At 40.3% G+C, this 24966-nt stretch overlaps 2 protein-coding genes across 3 annotated transcripts; one reads left to right on the top strand and one right to left on the bottom strand.

Moving 5' to 3' along the window:
* Window positions 1-223: 223 nt before the first annotated feature.
* Window positions 224-18620, bottom strand: lmf1 (lipase maturation factor 1). 2 transcript variants are annotated; one of them, XM_056365171.1, is made up of 11 exons: window positions 18386-18620; window positions 17362-17671; window positions 16733-16743; window positions 13826-13974; window positions 10481-10546; window positions 5569-5736; window positions 4029-4209; window positions 2680-2833; window positions 2112-2295; window positions 1620-1732; window positions 224-673 (listed from the first exon to the last, which is right to left on the bottom strand). In XM_056365171.1, the coding sequence occupies exons 1-11, from the start codon at window positions 18600-18602 to the stop codon at window positions 487-489; spliced, it is 1740 nt and encodes a 579-aa protein (XP_056221146.1). In that variant the 5' UTR covers window positions 18603-18620; the 3' UTR covers window positions 224-486. The 2 variants fall into 2 exon arrangements, with proteins under 2 accessions (XP_056221146.1, XP_056221147.1); XM_056365172.1 differs by lacking the exons at window positions 16733-16743; window positions 17362-17671; window positions 18386-18620 and adding an exon at window positions 15153-16642 and having other exon boundaries at window positions 269-673.
* Window positions 18621-18785: 165 nt separating this feature from the next.
* On the top strand, window positions 18786-22852 carry LOC130161851 (transcription factor Sox-8-like). Its single transcript, XM_056365173.1, has 3 exons — window positions 18786-20329; window positions 21476-21729; window positions 21836-22852. Exons 1-3 carry the CDS (start codon window positions 19926-19928, stop codon window positions 22612-22614), a joined length of 1437 nt encoding a protein of 478 aa, XP_056221148.1. The 5' UTR covers window positions 18786-19925; the 3' UTR covers window positions 22615-22852.
* The last annotated feature ends 2114 nt before the right edge of the window (window positions 22853-24966 follow it).

Below are 24966 nucleotides of genomic sequence, written 5' to 3'. Positions count from 1 at the left end.
CATGAGATTTGTTGAAGAGAGAAATTATGATCATGGTTTTATTGGTAGCCTAACATCAACGGCAAATTTCTGAAGTACCCATTGATAGTTTTGGATTTTTCTGTCTGATGCATTAACAGAGAGACCCTAAAGTGTTAATTCTATTGACCAGTATGGGCATTCTCTGAGGTTGTTTTTTATTTTTTTTAACATTCAATGCTGCAGTAACTAAACACCTTATTTGTGATCACTGAAGATAGATCCCTAAATGAAATCTTAAAAAGTCATCACAATGTTTGGGAATAAATGTCAGGATGTTTGATTTCAGGAAAGGCTTTATTAAGCAGTTCTTCATGAAACCTTTATATCTGGAAAACCTGATTGCATCTTTCCTCCTTGTAACACTTGTTCAACACCAGCAGTGTCACGCTGAACCTGACCTCTGTCAAATGTCAGCTCCTGTAGTTCCCTGATTTCCTTTGGGTGCTGTTGCCTGAGGTTGTGCCTTTAGTTCGTGTTTGGTGGTATATGTGGGTGGGGCCAGTTCCTGGACTGGAAGTAGCCCCTGAGTCCTTCCAGGTCCACTGGAGGGAAGTAGGCTCCGATGCGTTTTCTCAGCCACCACTTCCCCTGCGCTGCACTTGCACTGCCGGGCTGGCTGAATCTGTACTTGAAATGTTCTCCTCGCACCCACCTGAGAGGGAGGAGAACACAGGAGAGACTTTAAAAATCTCCCCTTCTGCAGCCGAGATTTTACCTGGGCACCTCACTCATTTGGATAAGCTTCATTCTTTAATGAGCAATAACTAACAATAGAAATCTTCCATAATCCTCTTTGTGTTCAGATTAGTTTCAATCTGTCACTTTTCATATCGTTATCATACCATACATGATAACATGGTGTTTCCTGGTTTCATGAATAACATCCTGGCAAAAAACCTGTATATTAGAAGCGAAAAGCAGCAAACTCTAATTTTTTTCCTCACACCGAGACAATGGGCTTGTAAAAAACCCGACAGGGGTTAATGATAAGTCACAACCTGGGACAATATTTTGCATATTTCCTGTGTGCTTTATATGTTATAAGCCATGTCTGCTAATGTTTCAGTTGATAACATTCACTAGCAGTCGAAATACTTCGGTGTTCTACACTGATAACAGAAAGCTGAGTATTCAGACAACTGAAATAATATGCAAATAATCTATTAATTAATCAATCTTCATACTATTACAATCATTATTATTATTAATTTCAGGTATAATTTCACCACAAATGCATTATTTCTAGCAAGATAAAGTCATTATATACTCTTTGCCCCACCAGAGGGAGCTATAGGACAGAAAATAACTACAGAATAGAGTCATTCAATTGATCCATGCTCATACATTCAATGAAAGATTGATCATAAATAGCACAATTATGAGATATTTCAGGAAATAACCATATAATAACCATATTTCAGGAAATAACCACTAAAAAGTTAGAGGGGATTTTTCTTCAAAATAAGAGCATTTTAGAACAGGAAGTGATGTGGCTGGGAGATGACAGAAGGTGCTTCAAGCTGATAAAAGCTCTTACGTCAAAGCAGAGGATAAAGATCACACAATGTTCGGGTGGAAAGATCCACTGCTGTTGTTACCTGGGGGGGTCTCTGCCTTGGAAAGGGTTGTGGTCGAGCAGGGAGAGGACTGTGCTGTCGTTGGAGAGCAGACGTCCTGCTATGTGGATCACCCACTCACTCTGCTCGTAGGTCTGTATGAAAAGAGAACACGGTTGGGTGTGAAAAAAGATGGACGGGTATGATAATACAAAAAGAAATATATTGAAAACAAAATACAATGAAAAGAAAACCACAAAGTGGTCAAAAGAGTAACAGATGGATACTCACTATCGGGTCATAATTAGTAGAATCAGCTTCAACTTAGCTGATACTAAGTTGAAGTTGGAGTAAGTAAATGCAACTCCTGCCCTCCAGTGTCTAGACACAGTCAGTGGCCACTTGAGGCAGCATGCAGAAGGTTTTTGACTTGACAAGATTAAATTCACGTGGAAATTCTTCTGAATTTATTTCACCTCTTCAAATGCAAGAAGCAAACACAACACAAAATCACAAAAACAAGTTAACATGTACCTGGAAGGCGGCAAACCACATGAGCCAGTCCAGCCGGTAATGGTACGGTGATATGAGGCACGGTCTCCGGTAAACATCCCCTGGCTTACACAGGAACTGGTACTCCTCCCAAACCGCCTGAGGGTCCTTGGGGTCAGGACTCAGAGTGCCCTGGAAAATCACCTCGGTACGCTCCTTGGTGATGCTGGGGACAAAGATTTGGAAAACAAGATTAAATAGTTAATAAAGCTGCAAGAAAGTTGATTTTTTTTTTTTACAAATGGCATGACTGACGTGCAAGAGTACAAGATATAACACCAGCAGATTTACAGAAAAAGATTAGAATTTATTTATGTGCTTAGAAAAATGAAAGTGTGAACATCTGCACTTCCATTACACCTACATCTGTTGAGGAAGACTATTTGATATGATCGAAAGCTCCAGAACAGACAACTAATGGACCTTGTAGTGAGAAAAACCTGACACTGCACTGTGGAAAAGCAAGATTTAGAGGTCTTGTGTAAATAATCTTAATTTCGTTTTAAATTCAGACCCCCCCATCCCACCCCACCCCCCACCCCAACTCTACCTGCCAAAGGCCCCGTAGGTGTTGACGATGCGCAGTGGGTCAAAGGAGGTGTTCATCACCTGCCTGGGGCTGAACAAGTTCATCACCACAGGAATGCTCAGATAGCCAATCAGAACGCCCAGAGAAATGTTCACCACCCGACGTATCAATACACCTGACACGCGCACAAACACACACACACACACACACACACACACACACACACACACACACACACACACACACACACACACGAAAGGAAAAGAATGAAAAATCGTATTAGTTTGTATTTATTCTGACTAAAGGGAAATTGGATACAGTTTTATGGATCAGTTCCAGTCCGTCTGTCCGTCCATCCATTAGACACTATTTACATCGCTCTTAGCCACATTTGATGAATTTGCAGGGATCCATGTCACTGCCTCCGTTTCGCCTAAAGGAGTTGCTACAGCTTTTGTTTACTTGTTAAATTCTGTTGAGTTTTGGAGAAATAAAGTGTCTCACAGCTGTGTAATCCCAGTTTTCCAAATGAAACTGAGTAGCCCAAGGGAAACCTGTAATTACACCTTAAATCAGGGTGACATGTTTGTTAATGTCTGGCCAGAGAAGGGGATTCATCATTTGGGAGGGGGCCGACGTGACCGACTCAACGCTACTGAGAGTGTACAGTAAGTCTATGTGTGTTTATGTGTGTGTGATCCCTTTAACACTTCCTCAGTGGAAAAGCTTTGGCCTGTTAGATCATGGGACGGCTTGGTATTGACAAATGTTGGCTAAGTCTGCATCAGTTCCTTCCTACCTGTTATGTGGGCCTGCTTATCCTGCGCATGGTAAAGACATCAACACAATCCAACTAAAACTTTTAACAAAGACCTTCTGGGTCTGTTCAAATGATTAAAACACACTCACACTTAAGGTAAAAGCCCATTTTATATTCAACTTCCTCCCACAAAGTAAAGACACTAATGGGTCCAATGAGACCAATTAGAGAGGCCACTCTCATTCTTTTACGTTTTAAGAAGTCTGTAATGTAAAAAAAAAAAAAAAAAAAGTAAGCCACATCACATTAAATTCCAATAAACCATATGTCAGACTTTTCCCAGCAACTCAGCTGTCCAAGTGCTAATCCCTTGCCCTCCCTTAATTCCCTCTCTGGTATGACCAGACCCTTTACCTGCCATTAGCTTCTATTGTAAGTAATGTTATATGTTACCAATGTTATATCCTGCACATCGTCTGCTGGGTTTAATTTCAAAATAAAATATCAACCATTTCAAAGAGAAAAAAAGACGGAATTAAATCCCACTTTCAGTATATATTTCAATATATATACTGAAGGTGGGATTTAATTCTGTCGTGAATCCACATACCTTTGGTGGGGCTTTGGGTGTGTCCAGCTGCATCCTCATTCTGTATCTCCAGCGCTGCCTTCTTGGCTCCCCCTCCAGAGCGAAACAAGAAGCCGAGGGATGCGTCGTCAAAACACGCAAGGCTGGGAACAATGGTCAGCCAGTTGAGGAAACTGAGGTTCCCACTCACTATCAGAACCATCTAGAGCACAAAATACAAAAGACATTGAATAGATATGCAGTTAGCAGAGAGAGGAAACTACATATCACTCCAAAACTTTACCATTGAACAAGCAGTGGAATGATTATACTGCATCACTTCCAGACCCTTTATATATTTACTGTAGAGAACAATGTAAATACATGGCTCATGAAAAGCCCAGAAATGATCATCTTGTGACCTCTGACACTGCCTGAAAGACATGCTATTTGAAAAACATTTAATTGAAAAGAAGTCTAATAAACTTACAATAAAATAACTGCTAAATAATATAATTTGGCCTTTTTCACCAGAACACATTTATCTCAACAACAGTACTTTCATTCAGTCATAAATGAACTATTATTTGTCGCGTGTGGAGAACAAATCAATTACATCTCTAGTCTTGTTGAGTTGCTCACAAAATGAAGATTAACATACAGCTCCTGTAACTCCATTAGCCCCGAAATCTAATGGGAATCATGCCATTTGCCATCATGTACAATCACCAAACTGTTTTACAAATCATGTTATTTTTAAATTAATTACGAGAGGTAAAAAAAGAAAAAAAGAAAGTCACAAAGTTGGTTTTCTTTTTTCTTTTTTTCTTTTGATATATAACAAGAACATCATAGAAAATTGTATTTCCCAAACTAACAACTTCCCCAGTTTCCCGTCCAACCCCAGCACAAACACAGAAAATGGAGGAACCAACAAAAATACAAAGTGGTTTTCTTAAAAATAAAAGAGGACATAAATAAACTATTTTTTATGTTGGAAGAAGTGAAGAAGAAGAAGTTGCCCAACTGTCTGCAATGGACTTCACATGACAATATTCACAAGTGGGAATAATTTATGAAAAATGCTTTTGATTCTTTTGACCTGTGGACCCTTACGGACTAAAGGAATATAAATAATCAAGGAATAGACAGGCAATCGGACATCACGACCGCTTCAAAGATAGAGACCACCGTTGAGCCATCTGGCTGGTTTATGATGTTGGTAAATATGAATTAATTATGCTTTTGTACTTGTGGTTACTGTAAATATAAACTGAACAGGTGAATTTTGGAGAATCTATTCGAGCTAACGATGTATCAACATTGAAAAAAAGTATAGTAATTGTATCTTTATGTGTGTTGCTACGCTGCTTTGCACGAGCTTTAAAGGGGCTATTTGTAAGCTTTCTCTTCTGCTAAATGAAGTTTGATGCTGAAGCTGCAACGTTTCTTCTAGACTGCTACGCAATCAGATGTTAATGCTAGAAAAATAGCAACAACACCAAAATTATTGGCAGAGATACATGTGAGTGTTGAGTTGAAGGCGTAGCTTTAACACTCATGGTTGCATAGTTTGTATTACCTGGAACAGGATCTGGAGTGCTCCGTTGACCATGCACATCCGCCTGCCCAGGAAGGTGAAGAGCGGGACGATGAGTTCAATGAAGTGGTTGGACAATGTCTCGAAGCGATGGAACCACCATGGGGACCGGTGCATGTAGTAGGACATGGGGTTAGGAACTGGCTGGGTCTGTAAGAAAGAAATGGAGGGGCAGAGAATGGAGAGGAGAACAGGTGAATCTTTGTTGATGTCAGAGACAGTGTTATGTTGCAGGAAAAGTTTCAGGGGGCAGTTGTCCAAATAATAAAGAATTTGAATTAATGGATCTTTCCATTAATTTCTGCACAGAAACATTTTTTTTTAGAAAAATAATCTTTGATTATGTCCAGTGTCTGCTCTGCTCCAATACTTGCTGCAGCAGTTTCTAAACATAGACAGACGGTTTCTCTGCTTTACTTTGGCACTAATCTCTTGTCTCAGCCCAGGATGGAGAGCAGGTTATGGTGCCACACCTTGACAGAAACATTTCCATGTCTAAATAAAGATGGAACTTTATTTAAATGAAGGCAACCCCACCTACACACAAAAAAAACAGTCAGAGGTTTCATACAGAGCCGTTCACTGTTTGTGTACGTATGATTAAGTGTGTGTGCATTAGGTGGTTGCATGTAAACCGTGTAATGACTGAACATGCAAACAGTGTCAGGCGATGCGGTGAAAAATAAATATAGCACAGAGAAAGGTGTGTTAAAAAAAGAAAAGGTAGTTAGCACACGTCTGTACTCTTATTGTTTTTATGGAATGGAAGATAAAAAAAAGGGGGGATATTTAACCTATAGCTAACCAAAATACCCCCGGAAAAACCAAGGGCAAAGAGCCTGCAACCTCAGACAACCAAACAACCTCAGCTGGCCTGCAAACTAGCTGCGTTACAACAAACAAACTAAAGCAAACAAAACTGCCGAAACACACCGACGCAGCCCCGAGAGTCAGGACAGGAGGAGATCTGCAGTTTCTCTGCAGGTCTGAAAGAGAGCAGTGTGTCAGAGGGGGTTAATAAGGCTTCACCTGGCGCCAGTGGCTTCCAGTGCTACCTCTGTGTGTGTGTGTGTGTGTGTGTGTGTGTGTGTGTGTGTGTGTGTGTGTGTGTGTGTGTGTGTGTGTCTACATTACCCCTAAGACCGTTGACAGTTGAGGTTGGAGCAGGTAAACTGACCCGGCATAGAATAAGCTCTATATTGTAATATGGACTGTCACCGTGCAACTAGAAGAATTTCCTTTGCGAGTATTTGTTCCTCCCATTTCAGACTTTAATTCATAATTCAGTTAAAGCTACAATATGCAAAGTCTGGAGACCAAGTTAGCGCTAGCATCAGAGTCAACCCTTTGAGTCTGCCATAGTGATGTCTTCCAGCAGCTAATATTAGCTTGAAGCCTCGGTGGGAGATGAGCAGTAGACCAGAAGCACATGAATTGAAAGCCGTGAGATCCCACTCCTGACTCACTCAGAACATTTAGAGGAGAATATCTTGAGTCCGGGTCAGAGAAGCCTTTGACAGCTCTCCATGCAAGATACAGCTGCCAAGAAAAAGTTTTGGGAAACCTTGTGGAATCGCCTGGTTTTCTGTATTAACTGGACATAAAATGTGATCTGAGCTCCATCAGAGTCACAAATGTAGACAAACACAATGTGCCTCAGCACATGCTAATGTTTCAATCATAATAATATAATAATAATAAGAAGAATAAATGCTCAAAAGCCACACTACAGTAGAAAATACTGTCACTTATATTAAATAATAAGCAATAATTTTCTCTTTTCAAGGTATTTGTGCAGGTGTCATGACGCACAGCCGCCATAGAAGACATAGTATCATTAGTTAAACACTTGTGGTGGACTGTGGAGTTACCAGGTATATAATACGCTTTACTCTTCTAAGAGCCAAGTATCTTAGGACAACCTTTAAAAAAAATGAAATCTCTCCTCACATTTTCCTGCGTTTTTGTTTAACTGCTGCTGCTCTTGTGCTCCATTTAAAATATGAACTGCATAGACGATGTAATTAAGACCATGGCTCCTTTTAGCCATTGGAATCTGGAAGCAAAGCGTCACTGAATTGCTCAATTATATTTCGATTTTTCTTTATTGTAAACTGTCATTGAAAGGCTCCACGTACCCAAGAGTTTCCCTTACCACTGCATAATTATAGCAAGTGACTCTGCGTTAAAGAATTATACTCATTTAGCCTGGTTTCAGTGAGCACATTGAATGTCCTCTGCTGTTTGATATTTTTCTACATTAGGAAGATTAAATTCAATATTTGTCGGTCGGACCACCACTTTCATCCAGACTGAAATATCTCAACCATTATAGGGTTTATTTTTTTCTTTATCCATGAATCCTGCTGGTTTTACTGAGCCTCTGTCTGTATCTCTAGTGCCATCAGCAGGTCAAACTTCTCACTTCTTCTGTGAAATCAATATTTATTTGTCGGATTGGCACCAAATTTTGTACAAATATTCCTCTTTCTCAGACCATTAATCCTTATAACGTTTCCTCTTGGCAAGACTGCTACGTAAACAGCTGTTAACGCTAACGGTGGCTATGTAGCAATAGCAAAACTAACATGTAGCTCCTTTACGAGGATGAACTCTAAAAAGTGTAATCTACTGTGTTTAGTGTTAATTAGCAAATGTTAGCATGCTGACACCCTGAACAGAAGCGTGTTAGCATTCTGTACTTAGGCACTGTGGTGCTATCACTCACAGCTGCTAGCATGGTTGAATTATAAAAATATATACAGGTATTTCATATCAGGACAAAATATTTGCTACTGTTCATGTCCGATAATTAATGTTACCTATTAAAATAGTTCTATTTGGTCATAGTGCGTAACGTTTAAAAGCACAAAGTACTGACTGCAGCTGAAACTGAAAACAATATATGTTTTCACTGCCAAGGCGAAAATTCGCTGGCATGATATGAAATGTTTCTGTTGTATTAAATTCCTTATATTTCATGGTCCTCATCATCATTTGGCCTTTAACCCCTTAAAACAAATATACACGTGGTCCACCATCATATTCTGGATATGCACAGTGGTGAGGTTCAACCAAAGATGGGTTTTCCCTGTTTAGGATATTTTGTGATTAATTGTCAGATGTGGCAGATTTATTTGCACACAGTTGACATAATAAATGTGTACAGTGGATAAGAGTTACTGTATCTAATTTTTCAGTTTGAGAACCATTGGTCTATTGCTCTACATGGCATTAGCAATGCTAAAATTGTTCTGACCATGGGAACTGAAAACACAGGAATAAATCAGATTTACAACGCAGAGTACCAAAGAACCAAATGAAAAATTTTGCCTAACTACATGAAAAGTGTGGATTTTATATTTTCTTCCATAAATCACACACATTATAATCCCAAACTGAACTAGCTATCCAGTCCCACAGGAGCCAGTGTATTACAGTCTGTGAGGCATTTCCATTATATTAAAGACTGTGTGAGTCGTATATTGTATTCTTGATGTGTGTCAGTTCCAGTCATCCAGTTCCATAGGAGCCAGTGTATTCCTGTCTATATTAATTACAGACGATGGCCCTCCTCCCCCTGCGGCTTGCTAACACAGAGCAGTGTGGGTCAGAGTGGTTGAGCATCCCACAGGGGGAAAAACAAACACTAGATTTGCACAACCTTGCGCTCTGTGTGAGAGGCTGATTTATTGAAACCCTCGACAGCGGTTACTGTAATGTGTTGCCCTGGTGTGGTTAGCCTGATGTGAGTTCATTGCCGTCTTGTCATCAGTCAGTAGACAAAGCCAAGGCTCAGTGTTTTTGTATATCTGGATCAGTCTTCGATATTCAGTTTTTCAAAAGAAAACAGGCCTTTGGGAAATTTAGAAACTAGTCTTTCGGAGAATTAATTTACTTCTGCTGGTGATGCAGCCTCAGGAATAACTTGTACTGCAAGTGTCATCTGAACTTGATACTGACACAGAACTGGATAGTTTTGTTGAAATCTTTGGCTCTGAGAGTTCATTGATGTGGTGTTGCTGCACTTTCTCAGAGGTCAGCAAAACAGCCTTGAGATTTCATGTTGAGAAAATTTCAAATTCTCTTATTTTCTGGTCACTGCTCATGATAACCACTCTCTTTTCTCCTTCACCGTTGCATCTGGAAATGTCAAATGCATAATTGTGCACCGGAGGATTTTTCCCAAGAAAGAAGAGCCAAGTACGTTAAGTGTTCTACCCAGAAAATGTAAATGCTCTCATGAAAAGTATGTATATTGGTATGTTAACAATGGGTCAGATGACACAGCCACAGAGAATTATGATCCAGCTCTGCAGTTCCCCTCAGCTGTATGGCGTGTTCTCGGGGGAGTTTAAGCTTTCGGCTCAAGAGCGAGCTGAGCAAAAAAATTTGAAAACTGCCCTAAGTGATGTCACTTGAGTCAGCATTTGTTGAGGCTGAAGACTACAAGTCTGAAACCTGAATACCCGAATCTTTGAATGAAATGTTGGCTGTTGAGTTGCACTGTGGGTAATTCAGGTGACAGGTAGAAAAGAAAAAAAAAATGCAGGAAATATTGCTTCGATTTTGAGTCTTTCTGATGCTTTTCTTGGCCAGTCTTGTCATATGAAATCTGAAGTCTCAATTCATGGCAACACGATAAAGAAAGCTCAAAAAGCTACCAGCAGTTAAGGCAGACAGAAAGCAAGGCTCAGCGGCTCAGCGGCTGATGAAAACGTTAGTCACTTTAATTAGTTTATGGATGGAGAACAGGACATCTCGAAGGATTATGTACTGCAACAGGCTAACTCAATAGCACAACAGTTCAGAGAAACCAGTGCACTGCAACGAAACATACAGACACACATTGTGTACTTTAAATACACAGACATAACACACACATAACACACACCTCGTAGTGGTAGTCCATGCAGGTGAGGTCTCTCCAGCATTTGTCCCCTCTGATTTTAATGAGACCCTAGAAAAGACAAAATAATAATAATATAATAAACTTTAAGTGTTTTACACAAAGAAATAAAACCAGACAAGGTAAACATGAGCACAGAGGAAGCAAAAACATAAGAATTTAGATGAAAGAACACACACACACACATCTGTTGAAAGCTTGCACCACATTTCGAATTAGCTCACAAAATGTCAGAGAGAGGATTTTCCCATCTTAAAAGAGAAAATAAAACTCAATCAGGACCGAAAAATACAGAGAAATGTGTCTCGGCCCTGTGCCTGTTCTTCACCAAACGAACCAAATGAAGTAAATAGTGCGTTATCAAGGACACGAGATTGTCAATACTGATACATTAGCCCATCATGTGGTTGGCATGGAATGTGGAATGAATCGGCCGCTAACCTCTCTAACCAGATTTGGAAAAAAACAGGACATTTCATACTGATAATGAGCTTGGCTGTTGGCTGCAGCTGCTGGCTGTTGAGGTGCTGCAGCCAAAGATGCTGCGGATAATCTAATTCAATCATGAGATCCTGAAATGTCATCAATTAAAACCTGATATCCAGACCTCTGCCATAAACAGAGACGTCTGCCAGTTGTCCAGAGCCCCGGGGAGAGAATACCTGTGTGAATCCAACAGGTTTCCTTGAGGAGAACCACTAGACAAGCACCAGCAGTTTAAACTGAGAGTTTTAACAGATATATTTCTGCACAATTATGATCCAGCTTTTTTTTTTGCCCTGCCCCTATGTGAACATGGCTAATTGTATTCAGTGTTCATGAAGCACTAAAACCAAATTAGCGACACTTTTTGTATCTTATCGCCTGATTACCTTCACAATCAGCTGCTGCTGTAAACAAGCTGCTGCAGCTCGAATTAAAAAAAGCATCCGAGCAGCTTAATGTCCCACCACAACGTGTTATATTAACCATACCCAGCTATGCCAATGGGACAACAATAAAGGTAATCAATGTCAACATGCTTGATTAGCATAACATATGACCATCTAACGTTTCTCTTTGTTTTTGCAGCCAAAAACCAAAAATCTGCTCTTTCAAGTTCAGTACAGATGTGCGGGACATGCAGGAAAAGCCAGTGAGACCGAGTTTGGTATCGCAACTTTTCCATACACAATGCAGTGAGTACTGTAAGCACGTTGGCTGCAAATTCTATGTTGTATATTCTATGTAAAGTCTATGATATTTGAATGCGAGTTTGTCGTCTATCCAAATACCAAGGTAAAGATATTCTGTAACCCTCTCAGTGATGGATCTTTTTTTTTACAGTGGAAACAGCGACAGACAATGAGCAGACAATATACAATATAATATAAAAAAATGTGCAAATGATTTTCAAAAGTGTTTGACAATTTGTGGGTAGTTTATATTGTTTACAAAATCATGTCCATGTCCAATCCACAAACAAACACCAAACTATATATATATATATATTTATATGATATGAGGAAATCTGACTGTGAAAAATCACTTTAAAAATATTTTAAAATGTTAATTACTGTCTTGTCTCAGGGTGACAAGCTGTTTATTTCTTGTGCTAAAAAAAACAAAAGGACACACAGAGCGTCCGGGTTTCCCAGCAGCATATACAGTATATTTATTTGCATAGGAAACTTTGTCAGATCTACGGCCCTGAAGTTAAATATACGGTACATATGCAAAATACTGATATTTTTTCAAGTCGTGTTGTAAAAACAGTTTTACATTTGTTTAGAGAGAAGCCTGAGAGAGGAGATGTAAAACTACACAGATGGTTTTTGGTTCTTAAAACCACAAATAAATCTTTTTCTTCTCGACACTTCAAATAAAACAGCAGAAAAGTAAAGTGCAATATACGGGACCTTTAATGTTTCATACCGAACAGTTGCAGCATGCACCGTGCAGTCGGGACAAAATAAAGGGGCATAACTTTACATCAGAGATTAAACCATGTCAGCAGTAACCAGTGTGACAACTTGGGACATTTCTTAGTCACGCTCTAAAAATACAATCATTTCACTCATGTCCTATGACTGACGGGTCCTTTGAAGTGCACGCTGAGCCAAATCGTCCTCACAGGCAGGAACTCTTTCACAGCAGTCACAGAGCTACGGTGAACCACAGGCGGTCGGGCAGGCAAACGACTGTGACCAGGGCAGATCAAACACTGAAGGACTGTTTTGCCAGTGGTCACCGAGTCCTTGCTCTGCTCCAGCACCGCAGTTTCAAACAATGAGATCTCTGCCATCATAACCTCATGAACTAACTAATGGTGATCAGTTCACCTTCCAGTTAAGCGTATACTTGTGGTATCAATAGTTCAAAATAATCCAAAAACACGCCATAATTCACTGATAAAACATTACATTTCTACAATGAATGATTCTGTAACAATCAGAGCAGATGAAGCGTTTCCAAACAGGGAGTGTGTAACGTCTGACAAAGCTCATCAGGGCATAGTGAGAGAAGTCAGGTCTTTTCAGCTGAGAACCCCTCGGAGCGACCTGGAGCTGAGGTGCGACCCCTGGGCTGCAGCTCCCTTCATGGTCTTAATAGGAAAAACCCCACTGGGTTTGTGGCGACTGCAGTGATTGGCAGATAAAACCTAGTCGGTGGTCTGAAATTCACCATGGAAACTGTCAAACAACCAGACATGTTGTTTAGCCGACCATATATTTGGGTTGGATTTCCAAATACTGGCAGGGTTTTATAGCAAAGCGCAGCTCCAAAAGTAACGGTCTAAAATCAGGAGGACAAACACTGGAATATCCCGGGGAATTATGCTGTTGAGAAATAGTTTCATTTCTTCACACTGGCTCGCTGGATGTATCCAGGTGTGTATATGTGTGTGTATGTAGTGAACATGCCTTTCTGCTTGAATTTACAGTATTTGCTTCCTTCCTAGACAGAAATATCCATGTCTGTGCAGGGTCTCCCCACAGGAAATGTGTTAGTCAAGGTGCTGCTGGCAGTAAAGGGGTTTCAGGAATGGGAGAGCCCCTGAGTAAATTCCATTTGATTAGTTTTTATTGTGTTTGACAAGTTCAATAACCGCTACGAGAAGTTCTATGAAGAGAAAAAGTCGATAAAAAGTTATTGGTTTGCAAAAGCATGAAGGAAACGTTTATTAAATAATAAAAATACTTTTAAATATTGGATAATAGAAGCTGTAAAGCATCACTCCTTTTTGTGTTTTCTGTCCTATAGGTTATTTTCCTCACTTTAAGGCGTCCACACACTGACTCTTTGGAGTTGCAGGAACCATTCTATATATTAGTAAAATGTTTTACTCACAGCTCCCAGCATGATGCGGACAATGAGCCACCTGAAGGTCCAGATGCAAATGAGTGAGGGGGGGCAGCGGCGGGGGACCTGGGACAGAGTCCAAACTGGACACAAGAAAATGGCCAGGAAGCCCGTCTCCAGCAGCTGGCTCTCCCACCCTGGACAAATCATCACAATGTTGAAACGTCAAGTTCTTTTCTTAAGGTTCAACGGGTCATAGAAGAACAGACAGCGCTAAATTCAACAGGCCACACAGGTTATAACAAAAGGACAGACTGCGGTGCGTTAGAGCAGCGCTTCTCAAAGTGGAATCCCCAGGGGTCCCTGAAGGGGTTCCTGGGGGGTCCCCAGCAAAAAGGGGAAAAATTAATTTTCACTATAATTCCATCCATAAGTAACACAATAACAGGATGTATGACTATTTTGGTCACAGGTTTGTGTAATAAAACACCTCAAAGCAAAAATGATCTTATCAAATGGGGGGTCCTTGATGTGAGAGTTTGAGAAGCGCTGCTTTAGAGGAAGCCAGGGGGGTGAACGATGGACAGATCCACTATAATCTACTATAGCTTATAAATATACTATATCTTATAAATCTTTTTTTAAAGACTCACTTTTAGTTATTGACTGTTGTTTTTATTCTGTTTTAGTTTGATTTTATTATTTGTATTTCTGTCTTTATTGTAAAGCAATTTGTAACTTTTTTTTTGAAAGGTGCTATATAAATAAAGTTATTCTCATCTTTATCATTATTATTATCATTGTAAAAACTAATGTATAAACTGCTCTTTCCATGTATTGTTGTCATATATATATATATATAAATATAAATAATGTAAACAGCCTCATTTTGTCATTTTTATACAAAATCTTTTCTTGGTGGAGATTAAGACACATTAACCAACAGTGTTAGTCGTGCTTACTTACTAATTTATTTTAAACATATGATGAGAATGGCCTTCGTTTAGCATGTATTTAGTAATGAACTGTGAAGTGCTGGATGAACTGAAAATCGATGACGACAATAGCTGAAAATCAGGGGGGGGGAATCACCAAAATAAATGCAAATCATGCTGAGGAGTATTTGAATGTCTGAAGCAATTTCATGGTGATCCATTCAACAGTTGTTGGGATATTTAAGTGTGGACCAAAGTGGCCCAGCTGACCCACGGACCGGCGCTGCTATTCCTAGAACCACGTTGCTAGCAGGACTGAAAAAAATCCAATATAATTTGATTATATTCAAGTTTACCTTACTAAATGCCATATTGCAGCTCTGAATTTTTTCAAGCGAGTGAAAACAGTGTCTGCCACTAATGACGCAAACAGCACAAACCTCTGGCCTCTGGTTTGCAGTCTAGACTTGGGAACAATTGGAGGAGCTCAGTCTGCAGACTTAAAGTTGCACTGTCAGCCATAGGGTGATAATAGGTCCAAAAGAAAAGAGGGAGTGAGGGAGAAAGACAGTGTGAGTGAGAGAAAAAGAAAAAAAAAAATGTTTTTAAAAAAGAGAAATAGAAGCCGCAGCTCCCAACCACAGACATCAGCCTGGCGTCTCCGACTACAAAGTGTCATTAACCAGTCAGAGAGCTGCCACTGACCTCGCCACTTATCTGGGCCAGAGCCCTGCATGTAGCCTCCTATTTATACTTTCTTACTTCTTTCCTCTCCGTCCTCCCTCGCTACTGTTACATTTGTGACGGTGTACTGGGTTCACCGAGTTAGGGGCTAATGTACTGTACGTCAATAAACCTTAATTCTGTCAGTGACTGGGTTTTAACCCAATAACTGGCTGTAAACAGTTCGGGAAACAATCACGAGAAAGCTGGTGGAGAGATACAGAAGTATAAGTAGAGTAGTTTTATGAGCTGTGATTATATTGTATTATGGTTATGATCCATGACTCTACGTCTGCATGATTCCCAAGGATAAAACAATTTACGATCTTTTCATTCTTTGGGATCAATTCTCACCAGAATCACACTGAGTGCCCATTTCAACCCTCTCTGAATGAAATAATAGAATTGGCTAAACGTCTCTTTACAAATATGTTCATTTCTACTCCAAAAAAAACGTCATGAGTGTCCTCACGGTTACGGTAACACCGCTCCTCCAGACACATATGGAATGACGGTGTTGGCCGATGAGCGACCACCCGCAGTGTCGATGTTCTTCATGGATCTCGTGGTTGTTTTCACAACGGTCCAGTCAGGGTCTCCACAAGCTTTAAGTGCTTCCTGCGGGTTTTTTGTGTTCCTGGACACTTGTCGGCACGTTGTCAGCTCGCTGTTGCTGGGGTTCTGATAGCTCCTAGATCGTCTTCCCAGGCCGTTTCCTGTAAACTTTTAAGTTGATTGAGCAAATTGGGATTTACAGAGTTGGAAGTCTTGCAGTTTGCATTCTTCTTTTCTTCCATCTCTTCATACTTCGACTTTGTCTTCATACTAACTCAAGGCAGCAACGCAGTTCAGCTTCGGTTTGTGCAGGAGCAGCAAATCCCACTGCGGTTTCTAGTTATCAATAACACCAACAAGTGTTTATGTAGCACCAAATTATCACACATATATGAACACTGGCCAGGTGTCATCAAACGCACCACAAGTCTCAGTCGTGGTGACTACAGTACTAGTAAAACTTAACTTAACTTTTCTTTTAATTGACCCGGTTTCAAGCCTCTGGTCATCTTTGAGAGAGGCAGGTCTAAAGTATGCATGTATGAGATTGAGGGACTTTATCACACGACTTTCACTATAAACAAACTGAAACGGTGTCCAAACCTGTGAGTGTTTCACATAAATGTTTTGCCTCTGATCCACTTCGTCTAACTGACGAGGAGGATCGAAGAAAGTTCCTGGATTCTGTTTTAAGGCTGAAAACTGTGCGAGTCACTGGGTGTGGATGATGAAGTTCACTTACCGAAGGAATACCTGAGGAAAAGAAAAGAAAACAGAGAGGACAAAGCAAAATAAGAATTCTGATGCATTCTTTAACATTATCAAATAGCTAGAATGAACTAAATGTAATGGTTATTTTCTTTATTATTATCAGTATCATTATTATTATTATTATTATTATTTTCTTCTTTATTTAACTTGGAAGAAGCAGAACAAGCTGAAAACGCAACTAACGATACTTTCATCACTGAGTCATCTGATGATTTATTTTTCCAAAGTAACTGATTCATTGTCTTGTGTGTGAAATGACAACTTCCCATAACCCCAACTGACACTTTCAAAGTGTTTTGTGCAACCAAGTCCCACAACCCAAAGCTGTTCACTTTACAATGACGATTGAAGAAAAACAGCAGCTTTTTTTTTTACTATTGATTATGCTCTAACTATAAAACTATAAAACTCATTCTGAACTTGTAAATAAAAGTATAAAAGCATAAAATAAAGTTAAATTAATGTATTGTACAATTATGGCCATGATGTTTGAAAACATGAGCAGAGGACTCCGACTCTTTTAATGCACTACTCTAAAGGAGAAGAATAAAATTGCTGGAATTAACTACATTTGACTAAATCTGTCCCTCCCAGACTCACCACAGCTGCCCCACGTTGACCAGCGAGTGGTAAAGCAGCCACAGCGTCACCATGATCATCATATTGGCCATTCCTGTCACCAGCACGAACGCCGACAGAGCCATCCCCACCAGGGCGATGCCGTCCAGGTTGGCGTCCATGTCGCCCCAGTCCAAGAACCAGAGGATGGACGGCGTATAGGCCAAGGCGGCCAGGCCTATCTTTCCCCCGACGTAGCGCTTGACACTGTTGAGGTAGTTCTTGCAGGGCATCAAACCGTGCTCACCGATCAGCTGCTTGTTCTGGTTGTAAGCAACGCCGAACGCCACCACTACAGAAGAAGATGATGGAGACACAAACAAATACACTGAACTTTTTAAGTCTCAATTTTATCCTAAATGGAAAGTGCTATGAAGATGAACACTGTATTTTTGTTACCCTTATTTTGAAAGGTCTTTTGCATCAGCAGGAATTTTAATTAACAGCAGCAAAAAACAAATTACACAAGTGAGAGTTGTCTTCACATTTTAAAATTGCTTGGTTTGGGCACAGGACTTTGACAGGGATGTGTGTGTGTTCACCTCTTGTGATTGTGAAATCAGGCAAACACCAAGATCTGAAGAGCAAAACATACTGTGGCCCTGAGAGCTCAATGTGCAGTGCAGCAGGGTTTCTGTATTTGTTTGTGTTGTGTTCATTTACAGCCCAGGTGTTGTCAAACTGATGAAGATGTTTTCCTGAATTTTGTTTGTGTTTTCTTCAGCTGCAGAGCTTTTGAGCTCTCAGGGCCACCGTAAAAAAACACCTGGTCTGTGTTCCACACCACACACCTGTGCTCATGCTGTTTTTGCTGTGTCTGAAAAACTGAACTGGACCACCGCTCAGGTTTCTGAACGTCACTCAGTTTGTGATAATTTGATCAAACACAACTTTATTTACAATATAAACTAAAATATCAAATGCATACAGACGCGCAGTTTAATGCCACATCTGTTTCTGACTGTATTGCAAAGTATTTCTTAAATGAGAAGTTGAGGACACTTACAGTAAATAAAGGCGACGGAGCGCAGCAGCACGATCCGGGTGAGCCAGTAAGTCCCGGTCTGTAGAGACTCGGGTCTCTTTCCGGTCTCTGTGTCTTTGCCGGTGTCTGCTCCATGTTGTCTACAGCTGTCAGCGGACTCTGTCTCTGTCTTTCTGCTGTCGACACGTCTTTTCCTCACAGAGCTCTCTGAACTGCCGCTGCTGGCCGCCATGTTCATCGAGGTGACGGTCACGTGACTTAACAGACGCGGAAGTCATTTTTTTCAATTTTGATTATTTTATTATTATATTTATTATTAGTAGTAGTAGTATTGTTGTTGTTATATATATATATATATATATATAATATTAATATTATTATATTTTATTTTTTCTTAATGTAAGCACAAAAGAGAAATGCAATGTTACCAAGACTCAATAATGAAAACTGAATGAATATCATCATTATTATTATTATTATTATTATTATTATCATTAGTAGTAGTAGTAGCCTAGTAGTAGTAGCAGTAGCCTTATACTTTGATTATTATTATCATTATTATCAATACTACTACTAATGATAGTACAATACAATAAATAAATAGGATGATGCAGTATTGAAATGTGTGATGCACTGGTGTGTATTGTGTATATTGTATTAATTAGTGTATATTTGGTATATTTTTGTTGTATATTTCCATAGATGTTTATTCTATAGATGTTTATTTTTCTGCTGTGGTAAATGAATTTCCCAGTTGTAGGATAAATAAAGTTAATCTAATCTAATCTAATCTAATCTAATCTAACACTTTAACTGAGGGAATTTGCTTTCAATAAAGAATAAAATAATCATTTAATCATATATTATATCATCGGGTGGGTTTTTACTCATGCATTAATGTGAAAGCAGTATTTTAGTATTATAATTGCTCATTGTTGAGCTAAACTGAAGCACATATTTATATTGGTGGGCAGTTTAATGGATAACAATAGTCTGTATCATCTTTTGTATATCTAATATCAAAATAGTTACTGGTGTCAGATAAATGTTGGATGTGGATTAAAGAGTGCATTTGTCCCTCAAATGCAGCATAAATGGAAATCCTCTCGTAAAGAATATTATTTTCTGCCTCTGAACTTGGACAAATCAAATCCAGCCATAACTTTTATTGAGCAGACTAGGCTTCTATCCAAAGCATCATAAAAATTTTAAAGTTTTAAATTCTAAATCTGATATTAACTACTAACAACTCTGCCTCCTCCTACTTCTTCTTGCCAAACTAGGAGGTACTCTTCTGGTAAAACTTTGCACAAGCCAATAGCATACGAGGGGTGGAGAGGTGCAAGTTCTAAAGAGCGTTAAAGAGCTAAAAAAGAAAATAGTGGCTCGTCAAACTCTGTCTCGCTTTGGAAGAGGGTGTGGAAAGGAATGGCAAGTTCAAGACAAGAAATGTGGGATTTTACTTGACTTCGTGGTGAAACAGTCATCCTGCAGAGCCGTGCGCCTTTACGCACGGAATTTCGGCGACGGTAAATTCTTGCAGCTTTTTTACTGGGCAAACATGACAGAAGAGATCAAGTCATTGACGGAGCATCCATGCAGTCCAGTGGGCAGCGACAGCTCCATGTCCCCGCATGGTTCGGATTCAGAGTCTCTAGTTTCTCCGGCAGGGTCGGACGCACAAGGGACTGCGTCTGGTAATACGCATAAGGTTGAGAGCAGCACGGAGGATGAGCGCTTCCCAGCCTGCATTCGCGACGCGGTGTCACAGGTGCTGAAAGGTTACGACTGGTCGCTGGTACCGATGCCCAGTCAAGGGGAGAGAGGGCTGAAAAACAAACCTCATGTTAAACGACCGATGAACGCTTTCATGGTTTGGGCGCAGGCAGCGCGCAGGAAGCTGGCGGACCAGTATCCTCATCTGCACAACGCTGAGCTCAGTAAGACGCTGGGTAAACTGTGGCGGTGAGTACTGGAACTCAACTGGAGACTCAAAGTCAGACAATGAGCAGTTAGTAGCCTACTGCATGCAACTCAATTTGAAGACCACCACAGTTTGTGTTTCTACTGCAAAATCCTGGTGAATTTCATTCCAAAATGAGAATGAAAATATGACAACTCCTAAGACAGTATTACTGACGTTATTAAGCACAAAATTAGATCAAGTAATTTGCTGCTGACTTACTGAATTACACAAGTAAAATATTGGTTGTAAAATATAAATCCCCTGTGTAATACATAACATATTAATAAAAGACCAAATGAAAGACGAGTAACATTCTCCCTTACTGGTGGTTGACTATGGTCAGTTGCTAATGCAAGTATGAAGAACATGAAAAAAATAAGTAAGTAGCCTCAATGAATATTTCCTTGTATCTTTACAAAAAAATAACAGTATAGCAAAATAAATCACATTTGTTTTCTTCAGGCCCAGTATACACCCAGTTCCACGGCCTGACTCTGGCCCATATACAGCATGATTGTAAGATGCTACTTCCACATCTGGACCAATTCTGGTGCACACACAGAAAGTCCTGCATTTAAAATGTTGCTCATGTAAAACTAAGTGTCAGGTCTAGATTAAGTATTAAGTAAAAAGTATTATTAGCAAAATGGACTAAGGCAAGTATTTAAGTGCTGAGTGTTATACCATTATGAATTATATTGTTGGATGATTCTTACAGATGCATCAAGTTGCATTTGTTGTAGCTGGTCAGTGTGGAGGTAATTTGAACTGTGTTACATACTTTTGGGTGGTATGTAGTGGAGTAGAAGTACAAAGAGGCATGAAATGGAAATACTCATATAAAGTACAAATGTTAAGTGCAGTAGCCAACTTGGGTGACCTAGTTATATTCCACTACAGCATATAATATATTTAGAGTAAAATATTATTCCCACAGTGAAATTATAACTTGGCATTATTGACATCAAAAATATGGTGAATGCAAAGTGTAGAAATGTCACCAAAAATAATTCTAATTTATCATTTCCTTTTTTCCATTTTTCAATACTGAATTTAGAAAGAAAAAGTGCTAACGTGTACCCATGTCGGATGCTGGTATTTAAATTAACTTCCAATAATCCAGTAAACCCCCCTCTCCCCTTCAGGCTTCTCTCTGAAACAGAGAAGCGTCCTTTCGTCGAGGAGGCAGAGAGGCTGCGGCTACAGCACAAGAAGGACTACCCAGACTACAAGTACCAGCCTCGGAGACGCAAGAGCACCAAACCGGGTCAAGGGGACTGTGGAGCAGGACTGGTCCAGCAGCAGCAGCATCAACAGGGCTTGTATAAGACAGAGCCGGGGGTGGCCAGGCTGGCTGGAACGGGGGATGTACACCATCATTATCATCCAGACAGGACAGGTGAGACACTGATCACATCCATGTTAATACGGTTTAATACTCTTCTACCCTTTTATGCTTCAGCGTGGGAATATTGATTGGTGCTTTCTTCATTTATGGTTTCCAGGTCAGTCTCATGGACCTCCAACACCTCCCACTACCCCTAAAACCGACCTCCACATAGGAAACAAACATGACGCCCACCGGCTTGTGGACGGCAGCACCGGCTCCGCTCCTCCTCCCAGCCGTCAGAACATTGACTTCAGCAACGTGGACATCTCCGAGCTCAGCACTGACGTCATCAGCACCATCGATGGATTTGACGTCCATGAGTTCGACCAGTACCTGCCTCCCAACAACCACGGCTCCGCTGTTCTAACCCCGCCAGATACCAGCCACACACATAACAACCCCTCTGGATCATTCATCCTACCCAGCATCCACTCCCACAGCATTCCCCCTTGGACTCCCAAAACTTCTGGTGCGTCTTCTACTGGAATGCCACCATCTTCTTCCAGTCGTGACACCCATGGGCCCCATGAGGACACCAGCAACAAACCTCAGATTAAAACTGAGCAGATGAGCCCAGGTCACTACAGCAGCTCCTCCTCCTCCACTCCTCCGCCACCACAACCAGAGTACACCTCCCTCAGCTCGGGTGCCTGCCCTTACCCAAGCTCCTCCACATCTTCCTCCAACCAATCTGACCACACTGACCTTCAGAGCTCCACTTTCTACAGCGCCTTCTCTGGGTACCCTGCCGGTCTGTATCAATACCCGTACTTCCACTCCTCCAGAAGGCCCTACGCCACATCGCTTATCAACAGCCTGGCCTTGGCACCACCTCCGCACAGTCCGCCCTCTGGCTGGGAGCAACCTATCTACAAAACACTCACCAGGCCTTGAAGAAGAGGATACAATAAATTTAGTCAGTTTTCAATTTAGTTTGTGAAGGAGCTTAAAGACAATTTTTGGAGATTTGCTGACATTTTTATCTTATTAAGAATTATTTTTCAAAGGTTTAGACCAGTCTGGATTTGCGAGGGACAGTGCTAGCAGCTGTCAGCCAAATGGCTCATATTGTGCGTCAATGTACTATTAAATTAGTTCATTTTCATGGAAAAAAAATTCTAAAGAACAAAGATTCAGTGTTTTGTCTCTTTACTGGGCAAAAAGGTCTGTGAAATGTCATTTAAACCCTTATGCAGACTAAAACGTTCCATTAAAACTCCACACTAATGAAATTTTGGTGTGTGAGTAGCTCATATGTACAGCAGGGTGTTGCAGATTTAATAGCAGTTTTTCCACACTTAATCTGGCTGGAGTAAAAATAGTTTCCTCACCTTCACCTTCATATTGGTGGGATCAAGGTATTTTTTTTCTTCTTTCTTTTTTAAAAAAAAATATACAGCAGATATGTCAAGGTTCTGCATTTTTCACTACAGATTCTTTAGCTAGCAAGAAAGTTTATGAACCATAGGGACAGAGAGATTGTTTAGCAAATTCCTGAGTTCCTGATTTCATGTTAGCATTCTTGCTGAGAGTTATATGAGAAGATCAATTCCACTCTCCTGCTTGTATATAAAACTACAGCTAGCAGGCAGTTAGCTTGGGCTAGCATCCAGTTATTTCCTGGAGTCTTGTGATAACCTCCTGTAAAACCAAAACCTGCTGCTCTTATGTTTTTGTTTAGTTATGTGTTAAAAAGTCTTATAGCTTACTAATAGGAAGAGCCATGGTAGCTGTTTCCAGTCTTAATGCTAACCACCTCCTGGCTGTTAGCACACAAGTATGAGGGTTTTTTGATTCTCTTTTGTCTCTTGGTAAGAAATTTCCTAAAATATCAAGATATTCAATTTAACAGCAAAAAGATGTTATTGCAAAACAACTTATTTACATAAAGTTGACTGCTTTGTGAGCATAAAACAGAAACAGGATAGAGATAGAAGTACAACCCTTGAAGAACTTAATCGTCTTGTAGTTCTTGTGAGATTTAGTGTTTGATTGTTTCAGTATCCAGAAAAAAGGCCATCAAATGTCATGTAATTATCAAATGTCATTTAGTTTAACTATCCCAGTCACAATACATTTTTCTTTCTCACACATTTAAGGTGACATTAGGTGCAGGGTCCAAAGGGTCAGAATCAATAGATTCGAATCTGATCATATCACTAAAGTATTTTCTCCCCTGGCTGGACTTTTTACTCTTGCTGTTGACCTGTCCCTGACTGCTGCTTCATATTCAGTTTGTTTCCAGTCCAACAGCTGCTCCTGCTGGCTTTCCTGGGAGGGGATTAGCTAATTTCACAGTCCCAGCTCTGGTTGGATTATTGACAGCAGGTCCTGATGGACAGGACAGCTGGACTGGGTTTTCCAGAGGCACTGTAAACGCTTCATCTTATTGATCAAGTCTGATGTTAATGTGTTCTTAAGCTTATCTAAATGGTCGAAAAGAGGAAGTCCTACACTAAAAGGATGTTCTAAACAAATTTTTTTTTTTTAAAGAGCAAATGGTTAGAACATAAGAACACAGAAAATTAAATTAGGGTTATTCTTATAATATTCAAGCAGAAATTTTACCATAACTACCGTAAATGTTTGCTGCATGTGCCAGTGCCTCACTGGCCATATTATCTTCAGAACAAACACGGCGGCTGCTGAGCCGAAGTCCCACCCGCTTTTAAATGCTTCCTGTGCGGGTTCAATCTGGCTGCAGCAGCTCAGTGGCTCACTGTCCGAGCAGTTTACCATGACAACCTGGTTGCCAACGACAACACAGCAGCCAGACAGAAGCAACATTGATTTACCCATAATTCCGTAAGGCCCTGGAGCCAGCATGTGCATGTGGAAGTTTGTGTAAGAGTGGCGAGAACATCAGGTGACATTTACACCAGCAGACCTTTCAGTCCACACTTTGTCCTGCTGTGAGTGTGCAACTCTACACGTCTTTAGTTTCCCTTGCAGTGACTGATGAGCGCCATCTACTGTAATATGGAACAAGTGAACAGCCTCAGGCCTTTAGGAAAGTACTGAAGTGCTGCGTCCTCCATAATGACCATCTGCATATAGTTCCATGAAAAATTAATTTAAAAAGAAATCTAGGATTTTTCAAGTCTGCAGAACTCCTCTGGAGCACCTGAGCACAGCATCTGAAAGATGTTACCTCATTTGGTGCATTGATTATAGTAATGGAGAGCAAGGTGTTTATGTGGGTTGAAATCTGGCTGTTTAGAACATTTTCCTTTAAAAGTATAGGTT

This window comes from Seriola aureovittata, chromosome 21 (assembly GCF_021018895.1).
Source record: "Seriola aureovittata isolate HTS-2021-v1 ecotype China chromosome 21, ASM2101889v1, whole genome shotgun sequence".
Lineage (NCBI taxonomy): Eukaryota > Metazoa > Chordata > Actinopteri > Carangiformes > Carangidae > Seriola > Seriola aureovittata.
The sequence above is the reverse complement of the archived record's forward strand: the minus strand, read 5'-3'. Positions and strand labels throughout refer to the sequence as shown.